Here is a 23,482-nt window from a genome sequence, read left to right on the forward strand (position 1 = left end):
TTTGGAATATCTAGAACACCTGGTACCTCACCTTTCAGAATAGTTTGTTGCTAGTTGAAAAGGATCAGCTAATCCTATTTGGCAGGATGATGCAGTGCAAAGAAAGAGTGCACTGGAGTGAGACCAGGAAAACCTGTGTACCTAGTAGTAGCAAGGACATTCTGCAGTATTTTGCAGAATTGAAATCATTTCATACCCCTTATTTAATTGACCCACGTTAATTTGTGGATCCTCCTTTTTTTCGGGTAAGAAAACTGAGACTCAGAGTAATAATGCTTGACTGCTTTCAAGGCCACATAATGTACCTAATAAGTTGCAGAATCAAGGCTAGGTTCCAGGTCTTCTGACTTTCTAGAATCTAGGTCATAGTTTTTTTTTCGTTTTTTATTGTTTGTTTGTTTGTTCTGCTGTATTATACCATTTCGTGGCAAGGTAGTTAATCTCACTCCACTGTAGTTTCTTCTGATATAAAATTGGAAATACAGCCTCAGCTATATCCTCATAGTTTGGAAAAGGTTAATCAAATAGAGATGCTGAGTGGAATAAAAGGCATCTATTCTTGGTGTGTCCATTAGTTTTACAAGTTTGTTTTTTTATAATACCTATTTCAAGGTACCACACGTCCAATCATGTTTCTCTTGGGTCTTGTACTATGTTACCCCCCAAAGCTTTGAACTGTAACTTTACGTAAAGTTTGAACCTAACTTTATAGAATGACTCTTCTTTTTTTTTTTTAATTGGAGTATAATTGCTTTACAATGTTGTGTTAGTTTCTGCTGTACAACAAAGTGAATCAGTTATATGTATACATATATCCCCTCCCATCTTGGGCCTCCTCCTCCCACCCCCCAGTTCCTACCCATCTAGGTCATCACAGAGCACTGAGCTGAGCTTCCTGTGCTATACCACAGGTTCCCACTAGCTGTGTGTTTTATACATGGTAGTGTATTTTTCCTCAGCCTGTTTGAAGCTCTCCGGGGGGTGTTCTGCATTGTCAGAGTTTTTCAGGGAATCTGTAGAGTAACAACTCACATTTTGTAGAGTAATGACTGATAAGTCCCTTGGGCCACGTAATAAGTCGGCCATGGAGCCAGTCTCAGACCCTGCTTCTGCTTAGCCTGTAGGGGACATGTTTGATTTGCTTTAGTTACTTCCCAATATCTAGTCAAAGGAAATGTTGTGGGGAGATTTTGAGCCCGTAGGCATGGCCTCAAGTTTGGGAGTCATCTCTCAAGGAACTTACTGTAGTCAAGTCTAAGCCCTAAAGATATTGCTGCTGCTGCTCCTCCTCCTCCTAACTCTTAAGATTGCTAAGAGCAGCTAACTGGTGTCTGTTTCCCTATTGGGAGCATATTGATATAAGAATAGGCATTTGTGTCAAATTGAGAAGACTGTTGACGGCTCCTCTTAGAATCTTATGCTGCCATGGGTATGCTGAGACAGTCCTGTGGGTGGGCTATGTCTCTCCTCATCCATACTCTCTTCAAGTCTTTTTTGGGATGAACAGTAAGGTGGATAAATGCATTTGGCCAGTGTTTGAGGTCAGGCGTTTTTCTCAGACATTAGTGCAGTGGAGATTTGACCATTGCAATATCATATTTTAACCACTGAGCAAAAGAGTAGGAGCGAAACAATGTTTATTTTCTCATCTGGAAGCTGATGTTTCTCTGTTTTCTGTAATTACACACCAGCCTTTCTGCACGTTTGGGGGGATGTGTCTAGGCCAGCACGAACTGAGCTGATACGAAGCTGACCTTCAGGGCCAAGAAAGCTTGTTTAGGATCACCCTGTAGGATTCAGAGGAAGTACTGTTCTCTTCATACACACTTCTTACAGTCCTTTCTGTCACTCTGCTTAACTTGGTCTGGATCTGTGCATAGCTATTCACTCTAAGTTTGTGTTCATTCACGTGTTTATTCATTTTTCTACTATATTCCAGGCACCAGGGTATGTGCTGTGTATAGAATTGTGTACCAAATAAACAGTGCCTATCTACATAGAACTTGGTCTGTAGGGAAAACAAACATTCATCAAGCAATCACATTAATAAATGATTACACATTGTGATAAGTGCTGTGAAGAATTACAGTGTAGTATGAGAGAGAATGTCAGGGAGAGGGATGTCACTTAGATTGGGGGGTGGAAGTGACATGTAAGCCAAGACTGATGGAAAAGGACTTAAGAGACTAAGAGTGATGGGACCAGCATTCTATATAAAGGAGCATCTTGTGTCAGGGTTTTGAGGTAGGAACAAGTTCAGCACATTGAAAAACTGAAGAGACCTGTAGGGCTAGAAAGTGGCTGAAATGACACTAGGGAGGGGCCAGATCATGCAGGGCCCTGGAGTTCTAGCTGCACCTAAAAGTCTTAAGAATTGAGCTGCATCTCTGTGGCTGATGCTCTGATGACAGATATTTTTCCCCATTATTCCTATGTCCTGTTAGTAGACTTATTGAAAGGCACGCTACTAAAATGCAGGGTAGGAAGAATACTACTACTAAAAGTCTTCAGGGAAGTGCAGAAAAAGATTTGCTTTTTTTCTGCTCTTATTTATTTGACTGGAACCACCAGGTGAGCAAGAACTTTCTGGTCATGGCTCCATCTTCTGTATCTAAGTGTAGATTATAGTAGTTTGTACAGCCCTCTCTTTTGATTACTTGCTTTGTAGTTTATTTCTCCCAGTAGACTGGAGCATCTTAATGTTAGGGACCTGTATTCCTGACACCCAATAAGAAGTAAATTATTAATACACAGAGGGAGGTTTTTGCTTTCAGTTAGGAGGAGGTGAGTTGCATGTCGGGGCACGACTTGGAGAGCAGGGTCCCTGGTTGCCCCTTTGATTCTCCTTTTGTTGTGTATTTTGACTGTTCCCAGCTTCCTTACTTGATTTTTCTTCTCATCTCTGCAGGATCAATAAGCCGAGAGCTGAGGATTCAGGCGAATACCACTGTGTATATCACTTTCTCAGTGCTCCTAAAGCAAATGCCACCATTGAAGTAAAAGGTATAACCCAACAGAGGCTGCGGTGTGAGCCTCTCACTCTCCTTCTGAGACACTGACTTGGTCTGGGCTTCCAGTCTTTGAGCTTTTCTTGTTTTCATAATGGGAGGCAATAGAATATTATGGATAGGACTGAAGGGTCAGGAGCTCAACTGCCCGGGTTTAAATCCAAATCCCATCATTCACTGTGTGACCGTGGCGAGTTATTAACTTCTCTATGCTTCTGTTGCCTCATTTGTAAAACCTAACACATGGCACATGGGTAGGTTAGAGGGATTAAATAAGTTAATATAGTAGGTTGAACCATATGAAATTGCTGTTTTTGTAGTTCAAAAAATGTTTCAATTTTGGTAGCTTCATATGGTTCATCCTTAGGTAAAGCTCTTAGAGTAGAGCCTTTGAAGTATTATTATGTAGGTATCTCCAATGGGCCAAGATTTGGCAAAGTACAGTGTGCAGGGTGAATATAAACTCTTTGTAGGTAATTCATTAGAATTGTAATAAAAACTCTGGGTGCATGGCATCTTAAAGATGAGATTGCAGCTGAAGGTTGCAAGAAAGACCAATAGAACTGTAAGAGTCAGAGCTAACTAACGTTTAACCCAGCTTTCCTGTGTTATTTCAAAGAAGCAGCTGAGACCCAGAAAAGTGAAACCAGTAGCTCTCTGTCACACAGTGAGTTTGTGGCAGAGCTAGCATAGAACCCAGGTCTTGACTCCCATCCCTATGTTTTTCCATTTTATAAAATGACCATGGGGAGGCAGGGCTACTGTTTGAGGTCAGACTGAAGAGATGAGGATCTTTTTTAGTCCTTTTCATTTTGCTTAGGAAGGACAAACTTGTTCTCTAAATCTACAGGGTGATCCCTAGAAGCTGGAAGGATAAATTTAGGAAGTGGGAATGGCATATATAGCAGGTATTCAGATTTTCCTTAAAATATTTGGAAGACTAAAAATTCAGACTCAAGAAAATCTTAGACACAGTCAAAGTTTCTATTATATGTTGCTACTAAAGGAAAGTAGTGTCTTGGTGACACTTGCCCTAACTTGTGTCCTTGTTGACATAAGGACGGCCAGTGCCTCCTAGTGGCCGGATTCGATTCTAAATGCCTGAAGGGGTGGAGTCACAGTGGCATGGTTACAGTCCACACAAGCCAGAGAACCTAGGATTTGATCAACTCCGTGGCTTTTCTTGTAGAGATCTGGGTTTATCTCTGTTTTTGAAGAGTGCCCTATTTATTCAACATGACGATGAAGGTGTGATAAAGCGTTTTCTCTTAAGCCAGCCAAGGGCCCTTCCCCACCTGGATGAGCTGAGCTACGTGGGGAGACGTTTCACTCCTTCATATGAGATCTGAGGCCCTGCAACATTCCAGGCTAAGCTTTTGGCACAAAGTTCAAGTGCAGAGGGAATGGGATGGGTGAGGGAGGGAGAGTGTCTAGTGTCTAGTTAATCGAGGTCTCCGAGCCTAAAGGATAATTACATATAATTCGAAGTTTTGACTAACTCTAATCATATTGATCAAGCGTTAATGATTTCTAAGCAGCACTTTCAGGAATAGAAAGAGTTATTTTTCCATTGGTTTGTCTGCTCAAGAAGGTGAGGTTCTGATGGCCCCAAAGACATCTTGCCTCACGTTCTCTTCAGCAGATAAGAAGTGGTCTGGAGGCTGCAGTCAGGAGTGTCTTCTGAGGAAGCTACAACATGCACAGTATCTCACCACGTACTGTGCTCTGTTGCATTTGTACTGTACAATAACCCTGTGAGGTGGATTGGGCAGGTGGTATTAATATCCTCATTTTAAAGAAGTAGACCTTAAGAGAATTCTGTTTTATATAATCCTAAAACATATTCTGTGACTAGCTTGGGCAGATACATTAGTCTGTCAAGAAAATTCATATGGAATTCTAGTCTTTCTTCCTTCTCTCCCCTGACACCTGGATAGAGAACAGCTGAAAACTTAATGTCTTTTAGGTTAGAGATAGTTTGGTCAGGTAAAGCCTGAACACTTGGCTTTTCTTGTGTAAGTTCAGGAGGGTTTGCCATAGGCCCAGGATCACATTCTAAGCTAGCTCCCGATTATGCCTGGGGTAGAAAACTGCCTTGAATTTACAGTGGTATATATGTTGTTCCCACAGCATTTTCATATAAACTCTTGTTTCCTCAGTTCCTCTAGGGTGGGGTAAGAGACAGTTATCTTTTTATAGCTATAATGATTTAAAAACGCTGCTGAGTAATAGAGAGGCAAGAGGTGGTTGTACTCAAGAACAGAGAAACTCAAGGGGTTCAGGGAACATAAGTGACCTCTGCCAAAAGGAGTCTCTGAGAATCTCCATTTGTGGTTTTAACTAAATCGACATTTCAGGGCAATATAATTCAGACCATACCTACATATTTCTTTAGCACTTATTCTACACTCAGCCCTTTTCTTCCCCACCTGGCTTTCCGTGCAGTTGAAAACTTCCCTGGGGTGTTGTTTGGGCTCAGCACTGTGGGGAATGGAGGACTTAGACTAGCCAGAGACTGGGCATTATATGTTACATGACTAAATCTTGAGTTACTTGTTATATACAAAAGGAAAGAAGGCTGAAGGAATCAGAGGGAGGGACACATATCTGGGAACAGACCTGAGGTGGCAGTGCTTTTCCACCTTAGCCTGTAGATCCCTGTCAAGAAAGGAATTTTGAGGATGGTCGTATATACATGTAGTAGGAAAGGCCTTGCACCTGAAGTAAGGTTGGTTTGTTTTTTCTTTCTCTTTTTTTTTAAAGGACAAGAATGAGGCACAGTATAAACAGGAAGATACTATTACTGTTGAGGATTACATTTCTTAGGTATTTGGCAGGTGACCTGAGCAGATGCTGGGGGAGGAAGATGGAGCAGGGCTGGCCAGGGGGAGAGGAAACAGCAATGACTAGACCTTGTGGGACCTCGGTCCTATAACCAGCTTCTCCAGGGATCTGCTTAGATAACTCTGGGGAGGCTTCTCTTTCCTTTTTGAGCTTTTTGACTCCTCAGAGGTTGTGTGTTCTGGAGACTCCACACCTTACCATACAGCATTTGTGAAAGAATAGGTGTTGAATTTTCTATCCCCGTAATTATTCAACTTTTCTAGTCCTTAGTCCCTCCCTCTTCCTCTTCTAAAATTAAAAAATGTGCTCACAAAAACAAGTTAAAGTTTTCTATGTAATTGACAAAGTTGAAAAGAGAAAATACCTCTCATGACTCCCAGACCCTATCCTCTGATTAATCCAGTAAACAAGGAGTTTGAGTTTTATTGCTGTTTTTAGAAAAGGATTTTGGTGGTCAGCAAGTCCTCTGCAACAGACATGCCATTGCCACTTGTGAAAGGTACATCCCAGCCCCAGGAAGGTTTGGGTCTGGTGTTTTATTAGGGCCATCATTATGTCTCCCTGCTCATTGGGCATTTCAATTGAATTTCAGTCTTTTGGTGGCTATGAGAGCCAAGATTGATCTTGTTTTTCTTCTCCCTACTTGTTAGCTTTCTTGCTATTTGAATATTATGACTAAATGTTAGGATTTCTAGAAGTGACCTTGCCCTGCATCCCTGTTTCCTACTCTGTTGCATGGCCTTACAACTGATATATCAAAGTTCAAACTGGCCGAGGCGTACTGTATGGTGATGGTGACAGATATCATTATTAGGAGTAATAATACACCTCTCACGTTTGTACAGCACTTTCAGCATGCAGTGTTTTTGTGCTCATTTATTCGTTTGACAGGCAGCTAGTTTGACAGGTGAAGATGCTTAGAGATTGTGACATAGTTTAAGTTCGAGCTGTTGTCAAAGCTGGTTCTGTCTCAGAATTGCCCTGACTTGAAAAGTCTCTGAAAGCATAACAATAATATCTTGAAGCTGCTTGAACATTTTGAACGTGAACCATAGCCCAAATAACCATACCTGTTCCTTCTTTTCCTCTCTTCAGGGTGCTACCCTGACCTACCTTAATAAGAATAAGAACAGCTAACGTTACTGTGTGCTTATTACTATGTGCCAGGCACATTACTTGTTCCTTTCCTCTCCTGTAGTCTTCACAACTCTGAGGTAAATGCCATTATTATCTCCACTTTCCAGGTGAGAAAACTGAGGCTCCAAGGGAATTGAATGATTTGCTCAGTGTGACATAGTCAACCAGTGGGGCCAGAATTCTCACCCAAGCACCCTAGTACCAGAGCCCATGTTCCTAAGCACTAAGCCACACCCCTGTGTTCAGCATATAACAATGAAAAGGTCTTAGACTGACAGAAGAAATGGGTTCTAATCCTGGCCCTGCCATTATAAACATGCTGTGGCCCTGACTAGTCACTTTCCTTCGTTGGGCCTCAGATTCCCCAAGTGTATGATGAAGTAAGATGAGATAGATGATCTTGAAGGTTTTGTAAGGCTCTAAAGGTCTGTGGTTCCCTTATATAGACACAGATGAGAGGTTGGGTTAGTGAAGGAAACAATTTCTAAGCTTCTTTTCCTAGTAGTAGTGACTGTCAGGTTCTTAACTTTGAGACTGTCACCTCAGTGCCCCCCACACCTCCACGCGTTCATCTCCCTGTCTTAGGAGACACTCCCTTGTAGTCCCCTGATCTCAAACACTGATGCTAGGAAAAGTGTTAGAGCAGTGGTTCTCAAACTTGATTTAAGGTATATGAAATGTGGCCTAGGCATCCGGCTTATTAAAAGCACTCCAGATGATTATAGTGTACAGCCAAGGTTAGAATCATTCTTAATGGAGACTTCAGTGCCTCCTACTCAGTGGTTTCACCTGCAGGAAAGGGAAAAGCCTCGTCCGCAGAAGGCATCACAAGTCCCAGACTGCTCTAGTCTTTACAACCACTGATGAATCTGTTCTGTATAATTATTGAGCCAAAAAGCCAACATCTTCCTTTTTCTAAAAAATATTTATTTATTTGGTTGCGGCACATGGGCTCCTTAGTTGTGGCAAGAGAACTCTTCGTCACGGCATGCATATGGAATCTAGTTCCCCGACCAGGGATGGAACCCAGGCCCCCTACATTGGGAGCACAGAGTCTTAAACACTGCACCACCAGGGAAGTCCCCCAACATCTTTCTTGCTTCCATCTCAGCCAGTCTCATATTGTTTCTTGGGCTTGGCCCTTGGCTAGCAGTAAATCTTAACTCTCCCTCTGCCTTCAGCCAAGCCTCTATTTTTGCCTATAGAAAATATGAGGTGTCTCTGGGATTTGATAGGTTGCATGAAGGAAGCAAAGAGACCATCTCTACATTATCAGTGTGTTGTATGATGAGACGTTGTGCAATATCTTTAAGGATGGAGTTTCTTTGAAAATGAGTTGCAAGATTATGAATTTGCTTTGAAAAGTGAGCACTAAATAAGCAGTCCAGGTAAGAGGCCCCATACCTTGATCCTGTCTCAGCTCTGTTGTGTTAACTTTATTTAACATCATCTTCAGCTGAACATGCCTTAGTTGCCTAAGCTGGCACTTTCTACAGCCACCAGCCTGGCAGAGAAGCTGGATGCTTCTCTCTAAATGCCTGCAGGTTAGGCAGCAGAGGGTACTGAGGAACATGCCTTTGTCCTCAGCCAAAGGCTTAGATAATGATATTGGGTCAGGTGTTGGTGGGTAACTAAGACTGTTTTGGAACCCCAGTGTTGCCATTTATTAGCATACTGGAAGGGTCCATCCATTAACTCATGGGATTAGAGTATGTAGCTAACAAGGCCAGATCATGAGTTAATTCCCAAATGGGTGTGTGATCTCTTCTAAGGATCTCTTTGTTACTTCTTTGCTACCCAGTCTGTGCCTCCCTGAGAAGGTAAAGGGAATTAAGCAGTATTTGCTCTGTCCTACTCCTCAGACCTACCTGCAAACCAACAGGACCTAGTTAAGTAGGTGCTTATTAAGTGGCAAGCCCATATAAGGCGAGGCACCATAATCAATATAAATAGGCTATTAATCAGTATAATTTGTCAGTATCTGACCTGAGTAAACCTTATTAGAGCCACAAACAAAAGTCCTGTTTATATTAGCAAATAGGGAGAAAACACATAATAATCAGCATCTTTTTGATTTCTTAGAACTCATAATGCCTGTCTTAGCCTAACCTTTCCTTTCCCTAACTAATAATGCAATTTAAATGTTTATTTTTGACCCTGGGCTCCAATCTTGTGCTAGATTGATATAGAGATGTAAATTAATCCTCATAAGACCTCTATGAAGTGTGGGTATTTTATTCCCATTTTACAGAAGTAAGTATTGAAACCCAAAGGATTTTAAATGACCCACCTTAGGTTACTCAGTGAGTAATAGAGTCTCAGTAGAGCCAAATTTCTCTGACTTAAGTCTAAAACTCTTTACATTATAGTATATGAAGTAGCTGAACTCTTGACAGATAAATCAGTCCCACCTTAGGTCTACAGCGTTCTAGTACATCTACAAGCAAAGATAACATTTGGGCAGTTTGCTGTGCAGTTACCAGTAATGCATATTGTATATTTTTATTTATGGACTCTGTTCTAGTTTGGTTATTTCCCCTTCTATATGGTAAAGTACAAAAAACATGGCCTCTGGAGTCAGCCCTGAATTTGGATTCTGGCTATACCAGAATTTACTAGCGGTATAATCTTAGATGTTAAATAACTTTACCAAACTTGAGTTTTCTAATCTATAAAAATGCGGTAATGTCTGCCTCATTGGGTGGTTATATTTGTTACCTGTTGCTGCACAATAAGTTGCCTTAAAACAGCAAATACTTATTACCTCATAGTGTCTGTGGGTCAGGAATTTGGGAGCAGATCAGTGGGGTGGTTCTGGCTCAGGGTCTCTCCAGTTGTTGGCTGGGGCTGGAGGGTCTGTTTCCTAGATGGCTGCCTCGGGCTGTGGCAGAGGCCTTAATTCCTCACTACGTGGGCCTCTTCATAGGCTGTTTGAGTGTCTTGCTAGCGTGGCAGCTCCCCTCTCCCAGAGCGTGTGTTCTGAGAGAGAGTGCAAGAGCCAGAGAGAGAGCGAGAGGGAAGGAGGGCAAGGGAAGCCACTTTGTATTTTGTGAACTATTTGCACACCTTTATTTTTACATATAGATATATCTTTTCTATATATTGATTCATGTTCTATATTGGAAAAAATATATAAAATACATATTTTATAAATATATAAAACATATGCTATATTTTATTCTTTAGAATCAAGTCACTAAGTCCAGCCCACACTCAAGAGGAGGGAAATTAGGCTCTACCTCTTAAAGGGAAGAATATCAAAGAATTTGTGGACTATTTAAGAGGTGGACTCTGAGCCCTAAGGGGCCCCTCCTCTCTGACCACTGCTGACATGTGCTCTGAGAGCCTAGTTACCTTTCTTGCTGTGGGTCTGCTGTCTTGCTCAGCTGGTGGGGCAGGAACAGGCTTTCTGATTGAGCAGCAACCATAAAGGACAGAGAGAAGTGAAAAAACTTTATTGACCCAGAGGCTAAAGTGATAGTTGTTATAATCATTCCTTATAAGGTTAGAGTGATGTTACTTGGGTTAATCTTCTGTCTTCCTGGTACACTAGTGATACTTCCACCAGTTCAAGGGTGAATAATCAGGGCATTATTCTTTTGAGGACATTATTCCCAAGCTTCACTCAGTATTCTTTGCTGAGTTTAGGAGAAAGCAGCAGTACATGTAATAACCATTGAAAACTCTTAACAGGCTTCACTATGTAAACATGGCCAATAAATTACGGAGTGGGTATGCACACTAAGTTCCTGTATAGTCTCTGCACACAGTAGCCTTTAAGGCGCCTTCCCATCTGTAAATAGAAGCCTCTGTAGAATCTGGAAGTAGATGAATGAAAGGAGGACTTGGTGTTCTCCTGAGCACCAAGGCAGGAGTGAAGGCCATCCCCACCTGTCTCCCCAAGTCTTGGCCTTCAAGAATAGTAGCTTTTTAGAGACTGTGGAGCCATAAACCAACTCAGCTTTTAGGCTTCTAGGTAGTTCTTATGTGTAATCTTAGGGAATGAGTCTCCAAGGCAAAAGCTGATGTTAGTGAATTCACAATACATTGGAATTAGTCAAATAACTGGGCCAGAGTAAATAGAGTGAGTATTCTCTGTGGGGCAAAGGAGAATGAAAGTGGAAAAATACATCACATGTAAGCTGATTTCTGAAAATTACGTCTCTACCATTTCCCTGAGCTCCAGACTTGATATTCAGCTGCCTACTTGACAACTTCACTTGGATGTTAAATAAGTCTTAACGTGTCCTAAACTTTGAACTCCTGGTTTTTTACTACCATGATTGCTCCATCCCTAAACAAAACAAAATAAAAATAAGCAAACCAAAAAAATGCTAATTCTTCGCAGTCTTCCTCATCTCAGTAACTGTCAACTCCATTCTTGTAGTTAACTCAGGCCAGAAACCTTGGGATCATCTTTGACTTCTTTTTCTCTCACTTTCCACATTCAGTCCATTAACAAATATATTAACTTAACCTATAAAATATATCCAGAATCTCCTCACTTCTACTGCCTTCATCCATACCACCCTCTCCCCCTTGCCTGGATTGCTTCCACTATCGTCTCTACAATTTTTGTCCACATAGTAGCCAGAGGGAGCCTGTTAAAGCATACAGATAATTTCATACCTGCACTTAGTATTCACCAGTGGCTTCCCAGCTGACTTAGAGTAAATGCCAAAGTAATTTCATTGTCCTACAAAGTCCTATCCAATCTGGGCTCCATTCTCTGATTTGGTCTCCTACCATCGTCCCCCTGTGTTTCAGCCAAATTCCTCCATGCTGTCCTTGTACATAACAAGCACGCTTCTGCCTCAGAGCTTTTGCCTTTCCCTCTACCTGGAGTGTTCTTCCCGCAGATATATGTGGCCTACGCCCTTACTTTCTTCATGACTGTGCTAAAATTCACCTCATCAGAATGGCCTTCCCCTACCACTCTGACGTATTTGGCATGTAACGAGTGCTCAGCAGATGTTTGTCCAATGAATGAAACACAACTAGAGGCAAAATGTAGCTCTTCTGCTTGTTGTGTCTCCCTACTCCCCCATGATGGTGTTTAAGTATGGCTGTGGAGTGTGTTCCTTCCTTGGAGTGCTTAAGATGGTCCTTAATATTTACTGACTAAAGGAAGCTCTGAGGAAGGTGACCAGGTTGAACAGTGACTGACTGGCTGTGGGAGAAATTTGGTGTGTTGGGAATTTGAGCTAGCCTGACTCATTCCCTTCTGTAGTGAGGAACTGTGCCTGGAAAAACAGGTATTTCCTTTATAATGTCCTATCTAGAAAACACGTCACGCTGAGTAGTACTGCAGGCCTTAGTTTGGCAGGTTGTGGAGATGGCTTGGGGCCTTGCTCATTCTTTTCCTATCCAGGTGCCTTAGGAGGTGGTCTGGGAAGCACAGTCTGGGAGTAGCAGGATGTTGGATTATTTTTAAGCCAAGAAAAGCCAAGCCAGTCAAAAGGGAAACATGGGGCCTCCCTGGTGGCGCAGTGGTTAAGAGTCCGCCTGCCGATGCAGGGGATACGGGTTCGTGCCCCGGTCTGGGAGGATCCCATATGCCGCGGAGCGGCTGGGCCCGTGAGCCATGGCCGCTGGGCCTGCGCATCCGGAGCCTGTGCTCCGCAACGGGAGAGGCCACAACAGTGAGAGGCCCGCATACCGCAAAAAGAAAAAAAAAAAAAAAAAAAAAAAAAAGGGAAACATGGGGTCAGCCCATGATAGAATACAACTGTACAGGCTTTTATAGTCTCAAAATGAATATTTTGACATCTATCTATGCAAGACACTGGATATAGGCAGCGGCTAGAAATAACTCCATTTGATAATGGGGTATAGAGTTCAAGCACAGAATAATTAAATAACCCACAAAACTGGAATTTGGACCAGGCCTATTGATTCTCTTTCCCATCTTTGCCAGCAAAGTGACGTCTGGCCTACTTTGAGTTTTATTGCTTTTGGATTAGTATAACTGATGCGGTAAGATGGAAAATACAGTTAGGATCAAAGAAGGCCAAGTTCAAAGAATTAGCCCCTATCTCAGGCTAATTGGATCCTTGAAACTTATCTAATATTTAAACCACAGGTGCTGTTTATTTCTTTCTAAGTTATCCCTAAAAGCAGAGAAAATCAACAGCTTCTGGCATGTCTAGAAATTCCCCTAAGATTGGGTTCATTGCGATAACTGCAAATCAGGTGTATAAATCAGATTCTTAAGCTGTTAATAAAATCTCTTGGGACACTGGTTGAATTTCCTGTTCATTTCTTTCTTCCCTTGTGAATACCAGTTTGCTGCATTCCCTCTTTTCTGGGAGAGTCTTGGCCATTGATACTCATCACGTAGCTTCTCCAAGCATTCATTGTTTTTATATACCTTGCAGTAGGACTGGATTTTAGGTGTTTTGATCTCAGGGATCTCTCATTTCCTTAAGGGAATATATGGCATTTGATATAATACATAATTATTGCTAACGCGGGTGTATTAAGAAAAAACCATGACTGGCAGAGAAGGTAATAGCTTCTGTTTGCATTTTCTTTAAAGGATGGCTTAATTTATGCAGTTGGACCTGTGCTGTCTTCCAGTAGGTTGGAGAACCACCTGTATTATTAGTAGAACTTCACATATAATAATCCTGGTGTCTGCTTTGGTGGGTGGGAGGTTAGGGCAAGGGATTGGTTCCATTGCTCTGTTCTGACCTGAAATGCATGTTATCAAAGCTGAATATGAGGGTGGGTCTAAGGAGAAGCAGGGCTCTGAGCCAATAGTTGGGGCCTTTGTATCCTGTTCAGCATAAGCTCCCATGGTAACTGTATTCAACACTCTTTCTCACAGCTGCTCCTGACATCACTGGCCATAAACGGAGTGAGAACAAGAATGAAGGGCAGGATGCCATGATGTACTGCAAGTCAGTTGGCTACCCCCACCCAGAGTGGATCTGGCGCAAGAAGGAGAACGGGATGCCTATGGTGAGTAGGAGGCAGCCCTGGTTCTCTACACGTGGGTCTCTGTGGTTGCTGGAGTTTCTCCTGGGGAGTTCTAGACATCTGGACTAGTTTCTGCAACCTGCCATACTGGCTGCCGTGGCTTGGGTCACCCTTTCTAGAGTCTTGGTGGTTACATCATGGAGGTCATTGGCAGTCTCTGACCAGCATGGAACCCCTGTACATGACTTGTTAAAGCTGTCTGTCTGGTAAAGGATTTAGCTGTTTACCTTCAAGATAAGACACCAAGAAGAGCTAACCCCAATCTTAAAATTTTACTATTATTCTAGTACCTTTATCCTAAAGAAAATATTGCTCATAAAGTGGTCTTAATGTACTTTTCTTGTTTTTTTGGGAAGGCAAGGCATATTCCTGGAACACATGAAATACTGATTAGGAATTGAGACAATCTAAGGAGGCCCATGGGCAGCCTTAGACATTGGAAATCTGACAGTATCTGCTCCAGAAAAGGTCAAAGAAAACATCTTTTCCAATCTGTGGGATGATTCTTGATGTTATGGGAGAGTCAAAACTTTAGACTCTCACTTTCTCTCTGATTAATGCTTGACCAGTCTCCTATTCTGTCAGAGGGGCTGTCATACATTCCTCCCCAGGCTTTGTATGCCTAGCACTCTACTTTTCAGGCATCCTCTTTGACTGCCAGTCTTCAGAATCAGAAGGGACCCTAGAGATCATTTAATCCAGCTTCTTTGGGAAGGTTATACATATTAACCAAGGTAAATTAGTGGCAAAACCACTGAAGTTTCTTGCATATGACAGTATTTTTAAAATACCCTTTGAAGGCTTGTGGACCAAAGGTCACACTCACTAATCACCTCAGGTCATAAGTGAAAAACATGGAATTAGTGAGTGAGTAGAGCAGGAGTTAGAGAAGTTGGCAGCTTTTCAAGTTCTAGGGTTGAAGCTTCACAGAATAACTAATTTTCAAGGCTGTGAGTTTCCCATTCCAGCCATACCCACCCTCAAACGTAGACATGATTTATGCTATAGCTAGACATCATTCTGGAGATTATCTTTGCCTTTCCTCTCTACTATTTCTGATTATCCTTTAGTTGCTGCATATGAACTGACACATGAGTCAGATTTTTCCCCTGCTAGTAGCCCATGAGATCAGTGCTGCAAACCTGTCCCAGCTCCACCCAAACCCCTGGTCATACTCGCACCTCTGCCTTCCCACACGTGCCTGGAGCACTCCAGTCTTGCGTGAGCAGCTCTCCTCCCCCACAGCCTAGTTCAAATGTTAGCTTTTCTCCAACTTTCCCTGACTCTTTCCAGCAGTGTCCACTCCCTCAGTGCAATGTGGCTCTATACATACCCTCTGTTGGGGCTTCTTACACGTTCCTTTAACCATCCTTTTGGCGGTCTGGTTCCCTCTTGAGGCCAATCTCCATGCTCATTTTTGTGTCATGCTTTTCCATTTCTATCTCACCTTCCCCTTAGGTAGGATATAAAACATGTAACATGCTAATGTAAATATCTGTTGACTGATTGAATAAACTTTCCTTTAACCCTGTAATTCTGAAAGGAAGTGGAAGTTACGAATTTCCCCCACTCTGACTAGGAGCAAGTTCTTAGCATTGTTTCTAGAGGAAGTTTAGGGAGACTTTGCAGAATTCACCAAGCGTGAAGTAGATATGCTGACTCTGAAGGCATCAGATAGGCCTGATGTTACCAGATACATGCCTGACCATGGAGCTCACACCCCTTCTCTGTCCTCTGCCTGGTTACGGTTTCTTACCTGGTGTTTGGAGCAGCATCTTCTAAATTGAGTTGGTCTTTTCTGGGTCTACAGGGTAGGACCTCCCTTCACTTCATACAAGTTGGAGAAGTCCAGAGGACCAACAACAGGGGAGACTTTTACCCTGGCTCTGCTAGAAGATTGTTGACTGGTTGTTGTTGAGATTGAAGGGCAGTCAGTGATCAAGTACTCAAAGTCCCTTGGACAAAGATGGTACTGGACACTGCTCCCTGATCCCGTCCAGTGTCTTGCTAAGGATGTTAGTGTTGCCCTGTATTGGGCACTAATTCACCTACTCTGATCTTTGTGTGTTATCACTTTATCTGCTCCTGAGCAGGAGATTGTCAATACCTCTGGCCGCTTCATCATCATCAACAGGGAAAATTACACTGAGCTGAGCATCACAAACCTGCAGATCACAGAAGATCCTGGCGAGTATGAATGTAATGCTACCAACTCCATTGGCTCTGCCTCCGTTGTCACCGTCCTCAGGGTACGGAGCCACCTGGCCCCACTCTGGCCCTTCCTGGGAATTCTGGCGGAAATCATCATCCTTGTGGTGATCATTGTTGTGTATGAAAAGAGGAAGAGGCCAGATGAAGTTCCTGACGGTAAGAACATCCCTACAAAATAGCTGTACTGTTGGGGCTGGTTTCCAAGCCTTGGGGTGGTTTCCAAGCACCCAAAGAGGACTATAAGAATGTTGGGATTCAGTCCCAAAAGGAGAGAAGGAAAAATTCTTATACTGGTTCCCCACCCCCTACCCCTAAGATTAGCCACCTTGAGCTATAATTATTAGCTCTGTTCCTCCATGTGGGTGTTCTCCAACCCCAGTCCCATCTGCCCTTCAGGCCCCTTGTGGGGAATGGGCAGTTGTCAGTCTCTTTGTTCAGCTCTGTCCTCCTTCAATACAGATCATCAGGCAGATTGAGCTTGAGGAGAATCCAAGTCAAGCCTAGAAGCCACCCCAAGATCGCAGGCCACCTGGCCTTTCAGGCAGATTTAAGGTATCTAATTGGTTGTCACATGGTTGCCTGGTATAGCCCCTGTAGGTAACTGCCCCAGTCCAGTCAGACTGTTATTGGGAAAAGCCATTGGAACAAGCCACTTTTTGGTTCCCTTGGTTGGTCCCTTCAGAAGGTTTTCAAGGTTTGTGGTGAAGCAGGCCCCTGCCATTTGGCTTTTTTGTCTGTCTCACAGACAAGAATGGTGGAGAGCATCTGATGCATTACCACCCCCAGTTTAAGACAGATAGCTAAGCAGTAACACCCTCAAGCTGGCCCAGGGTCCGAGAAGGGAGTGGATAATAGCAAGACCACAGCCAATTGTTAGGCATTGGAAAGAATAAGAATCTTAGATGGTTAGACATGCTTAGAGTCAGAAAAGTTCCTGGAAGTTATGTTTTTTTGTTATGGATGTTCCATTTCTAACCCTGTGATTATAATGGGGGGGCACTACTGATGGAGACTTGCACCAGTAGTACTTCAGATTCCTCACTAGCTCCCCAGCCCCATCCTCTTGCCCTATAACAGCATCAGCGAAAACAAATTAATTGGCCAGCCAACCATCACCACCACTTGCCTGTCACTGATTGGACTGGAAGGGTGTGCACCTAAACTCAGTGCCTTGGGTGATGGGGAGGATGCCAACTCCAGTGTGACTGTTCTGGGCCTGTGCTTGTGCACTGTGGTGCTGTACCCTGCCCCAGAGAGCTGTCTGTGTCCCTGTGGCTGGCCAGGACCCAGTGCTAGCCGTGTGTGTCAGCAGAGAATGCTAAGGGAGGTCTGGTGCTCCCCCAGGAAGAGCGCAGCCCTGAAAGCATGCCAGTGGCTCCAGAGTCTCTGGAAGGACATGTTTGAGAGCAGCAGCCACCTCCCCTTCTTTTCCTTCCTTCTCAGCAGCTCCTAAGTCTCTCTGCCTGCACTAGGTAGAGCGAGTATTGTAGTGAGGCTGGTGAAAATGTTATTTGGTGACACTAGCGATGTATGTGGGGAGACCTGGTGGACTTCCATCCAAATGTACATTCACCAGTGAACTAGATAGAGGAATGGGATGGACGTCAGTTGGAAGCAGATGGGCCTTTGTAAACCTGGTGGACTTCCATCCAAATGTACATTCACCAGTGAACTAGATAGAGGAATGGGATGGACGTCAGTTGGAAGCAGATGGGCCTTTGTAAATACATGGGCTTGTGCCCTGCAACATAAGAGTGTCCTGGGATTTTTACTTTCTTTCTCTTGGGTCCACAGAACTGCTAGTCTATGAAGCAAAAGTGCTTTCTTAGGATTTTCATATATGCATAATGCTTTTCTCTCTAAATTTCTCTTTCTTGTTGCAAATTAGGACTTCCAAGGCAGAGTACCTATGTCTAGATCTGAGAGTAAAGGGGGAGAGTTGCCTGTCAGTGTGTTTTCAGCGTTGGCTTATTAGGAGCAGTTATGCCTCACTCCTGAAAAGGGCTGAATGCTTTTGCTTTGCTAAATATCGCCTTTCTCAGCTTTTGCTTTGGAAAGATTGAGATGCAAAAAGTCAGTAGGAAAAGGTAAAAATGGGCTTCAAAACCTGACTTTTTACTTTCAGACAAGGCTGGCTGCCCCTCTCTTGGCAGAGTGACACATTGGCTTAGCCTGTCCTGTCAGAGGTTCCCGTTGTCTTTGCAGGAAGCCGGTTCACTTACCAGGTTGCTATCCCAGCATATGTGGAAAAGACCATCAGGTTAGATTTGAGGAATGGTTAGTATTGGTTCTATCTGACAAGTGCAGGCACCTGCCCAGGGAAAGCAGCTATCTTTTTTTTTTAAGAGCTCCATGGCTGTTGAACACAAATGGGGACGAGTTTGTTATACAAGACACCTGTGGCCAGCAAATCTGAACAGCTTCCTGGAGGGAAAATACCTCTTTTAAGATAAATTATTATAGGCAATGAATGAATCCTATGTAAAAGAGATGACTGCAGGGTAAGTGCAAAGTAAAACCTTCTTGCTCTAGTGTCTTAGAAGAATACTGTAATGCAAGCAGCTTTTACTTTGTTGTTGTTATTGAATTGGAGCGAAAAATCTGGAATGCTGGAATTATTGCAGTGTTTGCCTTCTCTCCATTCCCCTCCTGACAGCCAGCGCCGTCCAGGCTCCATTCTCTATCACATGCCCTTGCTCGAGCATTTCCATCCCATAGTTTTCTTCTTTGTCTTTCTGCCTCTTTTTCTCAGACTCCTCCCTAGTCCTGCCCTCCCCTTTTTTCGTCTCTCCTGGAAGTAATTTTTTTGAAAATTTGATTGTTCCTCCTTGAGTTTTCCTTATGCCGTGTCTTTTTCTTCTTTAGCCATTTTCCCCTCAACTCCTATGTAATTCACAAGAGCAAACTCACTTCATATGCTTTCCTCCCATATGCCCTTCTTCAAATTTACATATAGATATATGCATACACTCCTTTTTGGAATGAATGAGGAGGTACCTTATACCTGATACAGATTTAGAGTCTTAGAGGTGATGAATTTTTACCTATCAGACAACAGTTTGTAATTCTGTGTTGACTTATTTATACCATTGTGAAAATTGTTTTTTTTTAAAAAATAAGCTGACATGCTTTTTCTCTGCCAAATGAATACACTATTATCAAGATATAGCAGTGATTTATTTCTGACTCACTGGATGTTTTTTATATGAAAAAGTTCATATAAAACTCATAGTATTCATATTTGGGCAGTATGTGAGTTTTTGGTAACTCGGCGCTGTACTAGAAAAGCACTAAGGGAACAATACAAAAGTATAAAAACACACAAAGTTAAACTTATATAGTTTAGCCTGAGTATGTTTCACTAGAAGAGCAAATATTGCTTTAGATTTCTCACATAGAAAATACTTAGGGTTAAGGTTTAGCTGCTTCCAGGGGGGAAAAACAAAAGGCCCATGACTTTTTGTCTACTGGAGTATACTCAGGACATATTGTAAGTGAAACTTACATCTAAATCCCTTTTGGTCACTGTTACAGTGTCTTTGAGGATCGGTGCCCCAGTGGGTTGTCTTGTAGGTAGATTATCTGCATATCACCTTTAACCTTCAATGTTTTTAGTAACAGGTGAATTGTGGAGCCAAGTAAGGGCTTTGTTTTTTCAGTTTACTCACCTCCTGACTACATTCTCTGAAAATGTTAAATGATAATTCTCTAAAAAGACTAGATACAACTAGCATCCCTCTAGCCTTCCATCCACCTTACAGCTGGACATATGTTTGGAGCTCACCTTGTGTGTTGATTCCCTGCTGACTGAACCCAGAGAGTGATTAGTGTGCTTTTAAGTCTTTTCCCAATACCCTGGTGAGATCGGGAGTGAACCTGCTTAGTTGCTGGGGCCTTCAGTTCTGCTGCACATTTTACTGACCTTGAATGAAAACAGTAGGAGCTGATTTAAGGCAAGTGCTGGCATCAAAAAGAGTTTTCCATTATCACGTTAGGGAGATAATTTTATAAGCAAATATAGGCACTCTTCCTTTAAGTTACTGGTATAAAAGATCCTTGAGGTTTTGTGGGAACCATTTTTAGTGGCTGTGATGTATCCAAACTTTTTAACACTTTAGAATTAAGAGCTAGTCTAATGTTCCAAAGTCAGTTAAATGGTCAAAACATTGGTAGCCTATGAAGCTTTAAAAGAGGCCAGGAATGTTGGAAAAGGAATGTGACTTTTAAAAATGATATGCAAAACACACATGTTGTCTCTTAACCAGGGGTCATCTGGGTCAGTAACAAGCTACCTTATGAAGAAAATACAATAGGACTGAATAAGGAAGGAAACTGAAAATAATTGTTACTCTCTTCTGGGTTTAATGCTGCTCTGCTGAGAGCAGGCAAAATTTAAGTGGGTTTAGAAACCATAAAACCTCATCCTCAGTGAGATGAAGGCAGTGAAAAAGGAGCTTTGACCAGTGAACTTACTTTGACATTAAAGCCATCTTTTTGGAGGTGGTATTGTATCAGGTAATCTGTTATTTACTAGGCATTGCAGAGCACCCTTCCAGATTCTGAGGCGATGTAGGGGAATGAGGGCTCTAATGCATTCGGTTGGGAAGACAACATTCAGCTGAATGAATCAGTGTGTGCAACAGGTCCACCAGGAACTTCACTCATAAGATGGATTCCAGAAGCATCTTGTTTCCACTCTCCCCCAGCCCTCTTCCTCTCATCTAGTCAGTGGCTGTGAGTAATACCCAGCTGGAGAGAACAGTCATTGTTTAAGCGGCTGTCTTTTGCCCTGAGGGTTTGGGGGTATGTTGATACTTGTCGGTTACTATGACTTCTTTTTTTTCCCCCCTCAATTGCATCAAACCCTTAAAACATGGTGGTAAGTGAGCGATATGCATGCTTTTGGAGTTTGTTTAATCTCCGCTTCAGTCTATACGATGCACAGTTCATAATGTTAACACTTTTCTTCAAGTTTACTTCATTCACTTTCACAACTAATTTGGATTTCAGTTTGCTGTTTAATCCTCATTTACTTTCATTTTCTTACCTTTTATCTGTAGTTCTGTTCTTTCCCTCTCTCCTGATTTCCTTGTTAGAGGTCAAGTTGTTTTTTTGTTTGACCTGTAAAGGGAGAGTGATGCTGCAGATAGTGATTGAGTCCAGGAAAGTGGGAGACTTGAGGCTCTTTTCCTTGTTCCTTATAAATGTGGAAGTGGATTTGGGGAGAGAGATGAAGGGGCTCGTGAGACGTAGGCACAAGTGTGAATAGCAACTGCTGCCACTTGCAGGCATGGCAGCTACTCCAGAGCCACTGTTGCTAGAACCCCTCATGCAGCCCTTTGCACATTATCGGCTTGTTGGGCTGGAAAATGACGTCATTAGTCAGACACCAGGGCGTACATATATCCCCATTACTGAAGAAAGAAAAGCTCATGGTGTGAAGTGCTTGGGTTAGTGCTGAAGTGTCACGCTTTGAAAAGATTAGCTTGGCTATCGCGATTCCCTCTCCCCTTTTTTTCTCTTAAAATTGGGAGTAGATTGGTGATATTCTTGAATCAGCTATCTTGCTTTAGAATTTTGTGTTTTCGGGTGCACAGCCAGAGCACTAAAAATATTCTAAGTTTGCTCCTGTGTCCTTTCCTGTAAGTCCCAGAAGTGCTTAGTTCCTAGCATGTAGCTGAGCTGGCTTGGCCAGGATGCTGAGAGCATTAGGGTGTTGTGGTGAGGGAGGATCTAGGCTGGGCTCGTGGGTCTCAGTACCTGGTACGTCTTTGTATATCTCCACTGTATACACAGCACACAGATGTCTTGGGTGTCTGAGTCTTAAGTTTGTTCTCTGTACTGTTCGATAGTGTACTATTGTTAGTAGTAGAATCCTGTGGACACTGGTGTGTTGCTAGCCTATTGTTCTGGCCAAATCACTGGTTTGTGGTTAGTTTTGTTTCTGTTTTGTTTTGTTGTTTTTTCTTTTTTTTGAAATCTTTTTTTGCTCCAGTCACTGTGTGTGCTGGCGGTGGCTTTGCCTCTCCGTTGCCTCAAAGGAACAGGTGGAGCAATGTCTCCCTCTGACAGACATTACTCCTGACGTGTGCTCCTGCAGATGCCTACACTGAGACTGTAATCTCCATAACTGCTTCATGTGCACCAAGCCCCCTTGTGGAATCCTGCTGAGAGTTTTTCTAGAAGCCTTCAGTTCTGAATCATTTAGTCTACCTGACGTTTGTAAAATAAAAAGAAACTAAGAGCACTTAACTTGTTTCCCCCACCTTTGTGGGCCTTAAAAAAAAAAATCTGTGTGTGTGTGTACAGACACACACACACACACACATACACAGACACATATATCCCTGATTACAGGGGACCAAGTTGCCTTTAGTTGAAACAGGAAGGAAAAACTTACAAATCAGAATCAGAAAATACCAATTTAAGAAGGCACCTAAACTCAGATAATGTAAGCTTTTCGATTAAAAAGAAAAAAAAAAAACCTCATGGCTCATCTGGGTTTGGGCTCTGGTTTTGGCCAGGGCACAAGAGTGAGCCAGTTTTTCTATCTGAAGTCTTTTCTAGAGGGATGTCAGCACCATTCAGCTTTCCCTGGTCTGTCACAGAACATCCTCTGGTCTACCTACACTTGTTGCTGGCATAGCCTAGCCTGGCTGACCCAGTATTAGGTTGAACCATCGTGGCCTCCTCTATCTCATTCTCCAGACTAAAGACTCTCCTAAAGATTACAAAACAGCAAGAACAGTGTCCTTTGGGGAAGTGAGGATGTGTGGTTAAACATATAGAACATACACATCCATCTACGTTGCAGGATTGAGCCAAAACTATACATGCATTCACCACAAGAAAACAAACAGCAGGATTTTACAACTGAAATGTTGGTTTGTCTTCTCATCTATTTAAGAGTGAACCACTGGAACTTGGGGACAAGATGAGTATAATGATATTGCAGCCTATCTGTCCGCTACAGTTGCAGTTTTTCATGACAAGCATTCAAAGTGTTAACTAAAACCATTGAAACAACATACCTGCCATTAAAAACCTGAATCTAGAAATAATAACTCCATGAGTGTTTTGCACCTCCAGATGGAATGGCCTTGAATAAATGCTATGAATAGCCATGTTTGCCACTTGCCGTTTGCTGTTCTGTTAATCCTTATGCAGAGTCTCACAATTTTCTCCTTTCTTCTTCTGTCTCTCAATGGATTATTAAAAACTGAACACCTGTGTAGACGATGAACCAGCTGGGCCAATGTAAGTAGTTTATTTGACATTGATTCAGTAGTTTCTGGTTGGGT

At 42.6% G+C, this 23,482-nt stretch overlaps 1 protein-coding gene across 1 annotated transcript in view; it reads left to right on the forward strand.

Annotated features, from left to right (window-relative positions):
• NPTN (neuroplastin) overlaps positions 1-23,482 on the forward strand; it is a 56,446-nt gene that overhangs the window by 30,535 nt on the left and 2,429 nt on the right. Inside the window, exons 3-6 of the mRNA XM_060097030.1 lie at positions 2,909-3,003; positions 13,819-13,952; positions 16,064-16,337; positions 23,417-23,438. Of these exons, the coding sequence (XP_059953013.1) occupies positions 2,909-3,003; positions 13,819-13,952; positions 16,064-16,337; positions 23,417-23,438 (525 nt within the window). The remainder of the gene's footprint in view (positions 1-2,908; positions 3,004-13,818; positions 13,953-16,063; positions 16,338-23,416; positions 23,439-23,482) is intronic.

The sequence above is a fragment of the Mesoplodon densirostris genome, chromosome 4 (assembly GCF_025265405.1).
Source record: "Mesoplodon densirostris isolate mMesDen1 chromosome 4, mMesDen1 primary haplotype, whole genome shotgun sequence".
Classification (NCBI taxonomy): domain Eukaryota; kingdom Metazoa; phylum Chordata; class Mammalia; order Artiodactyla; family Ziphiidae; genus Mesoplodon; species Mesoplodon densirostris.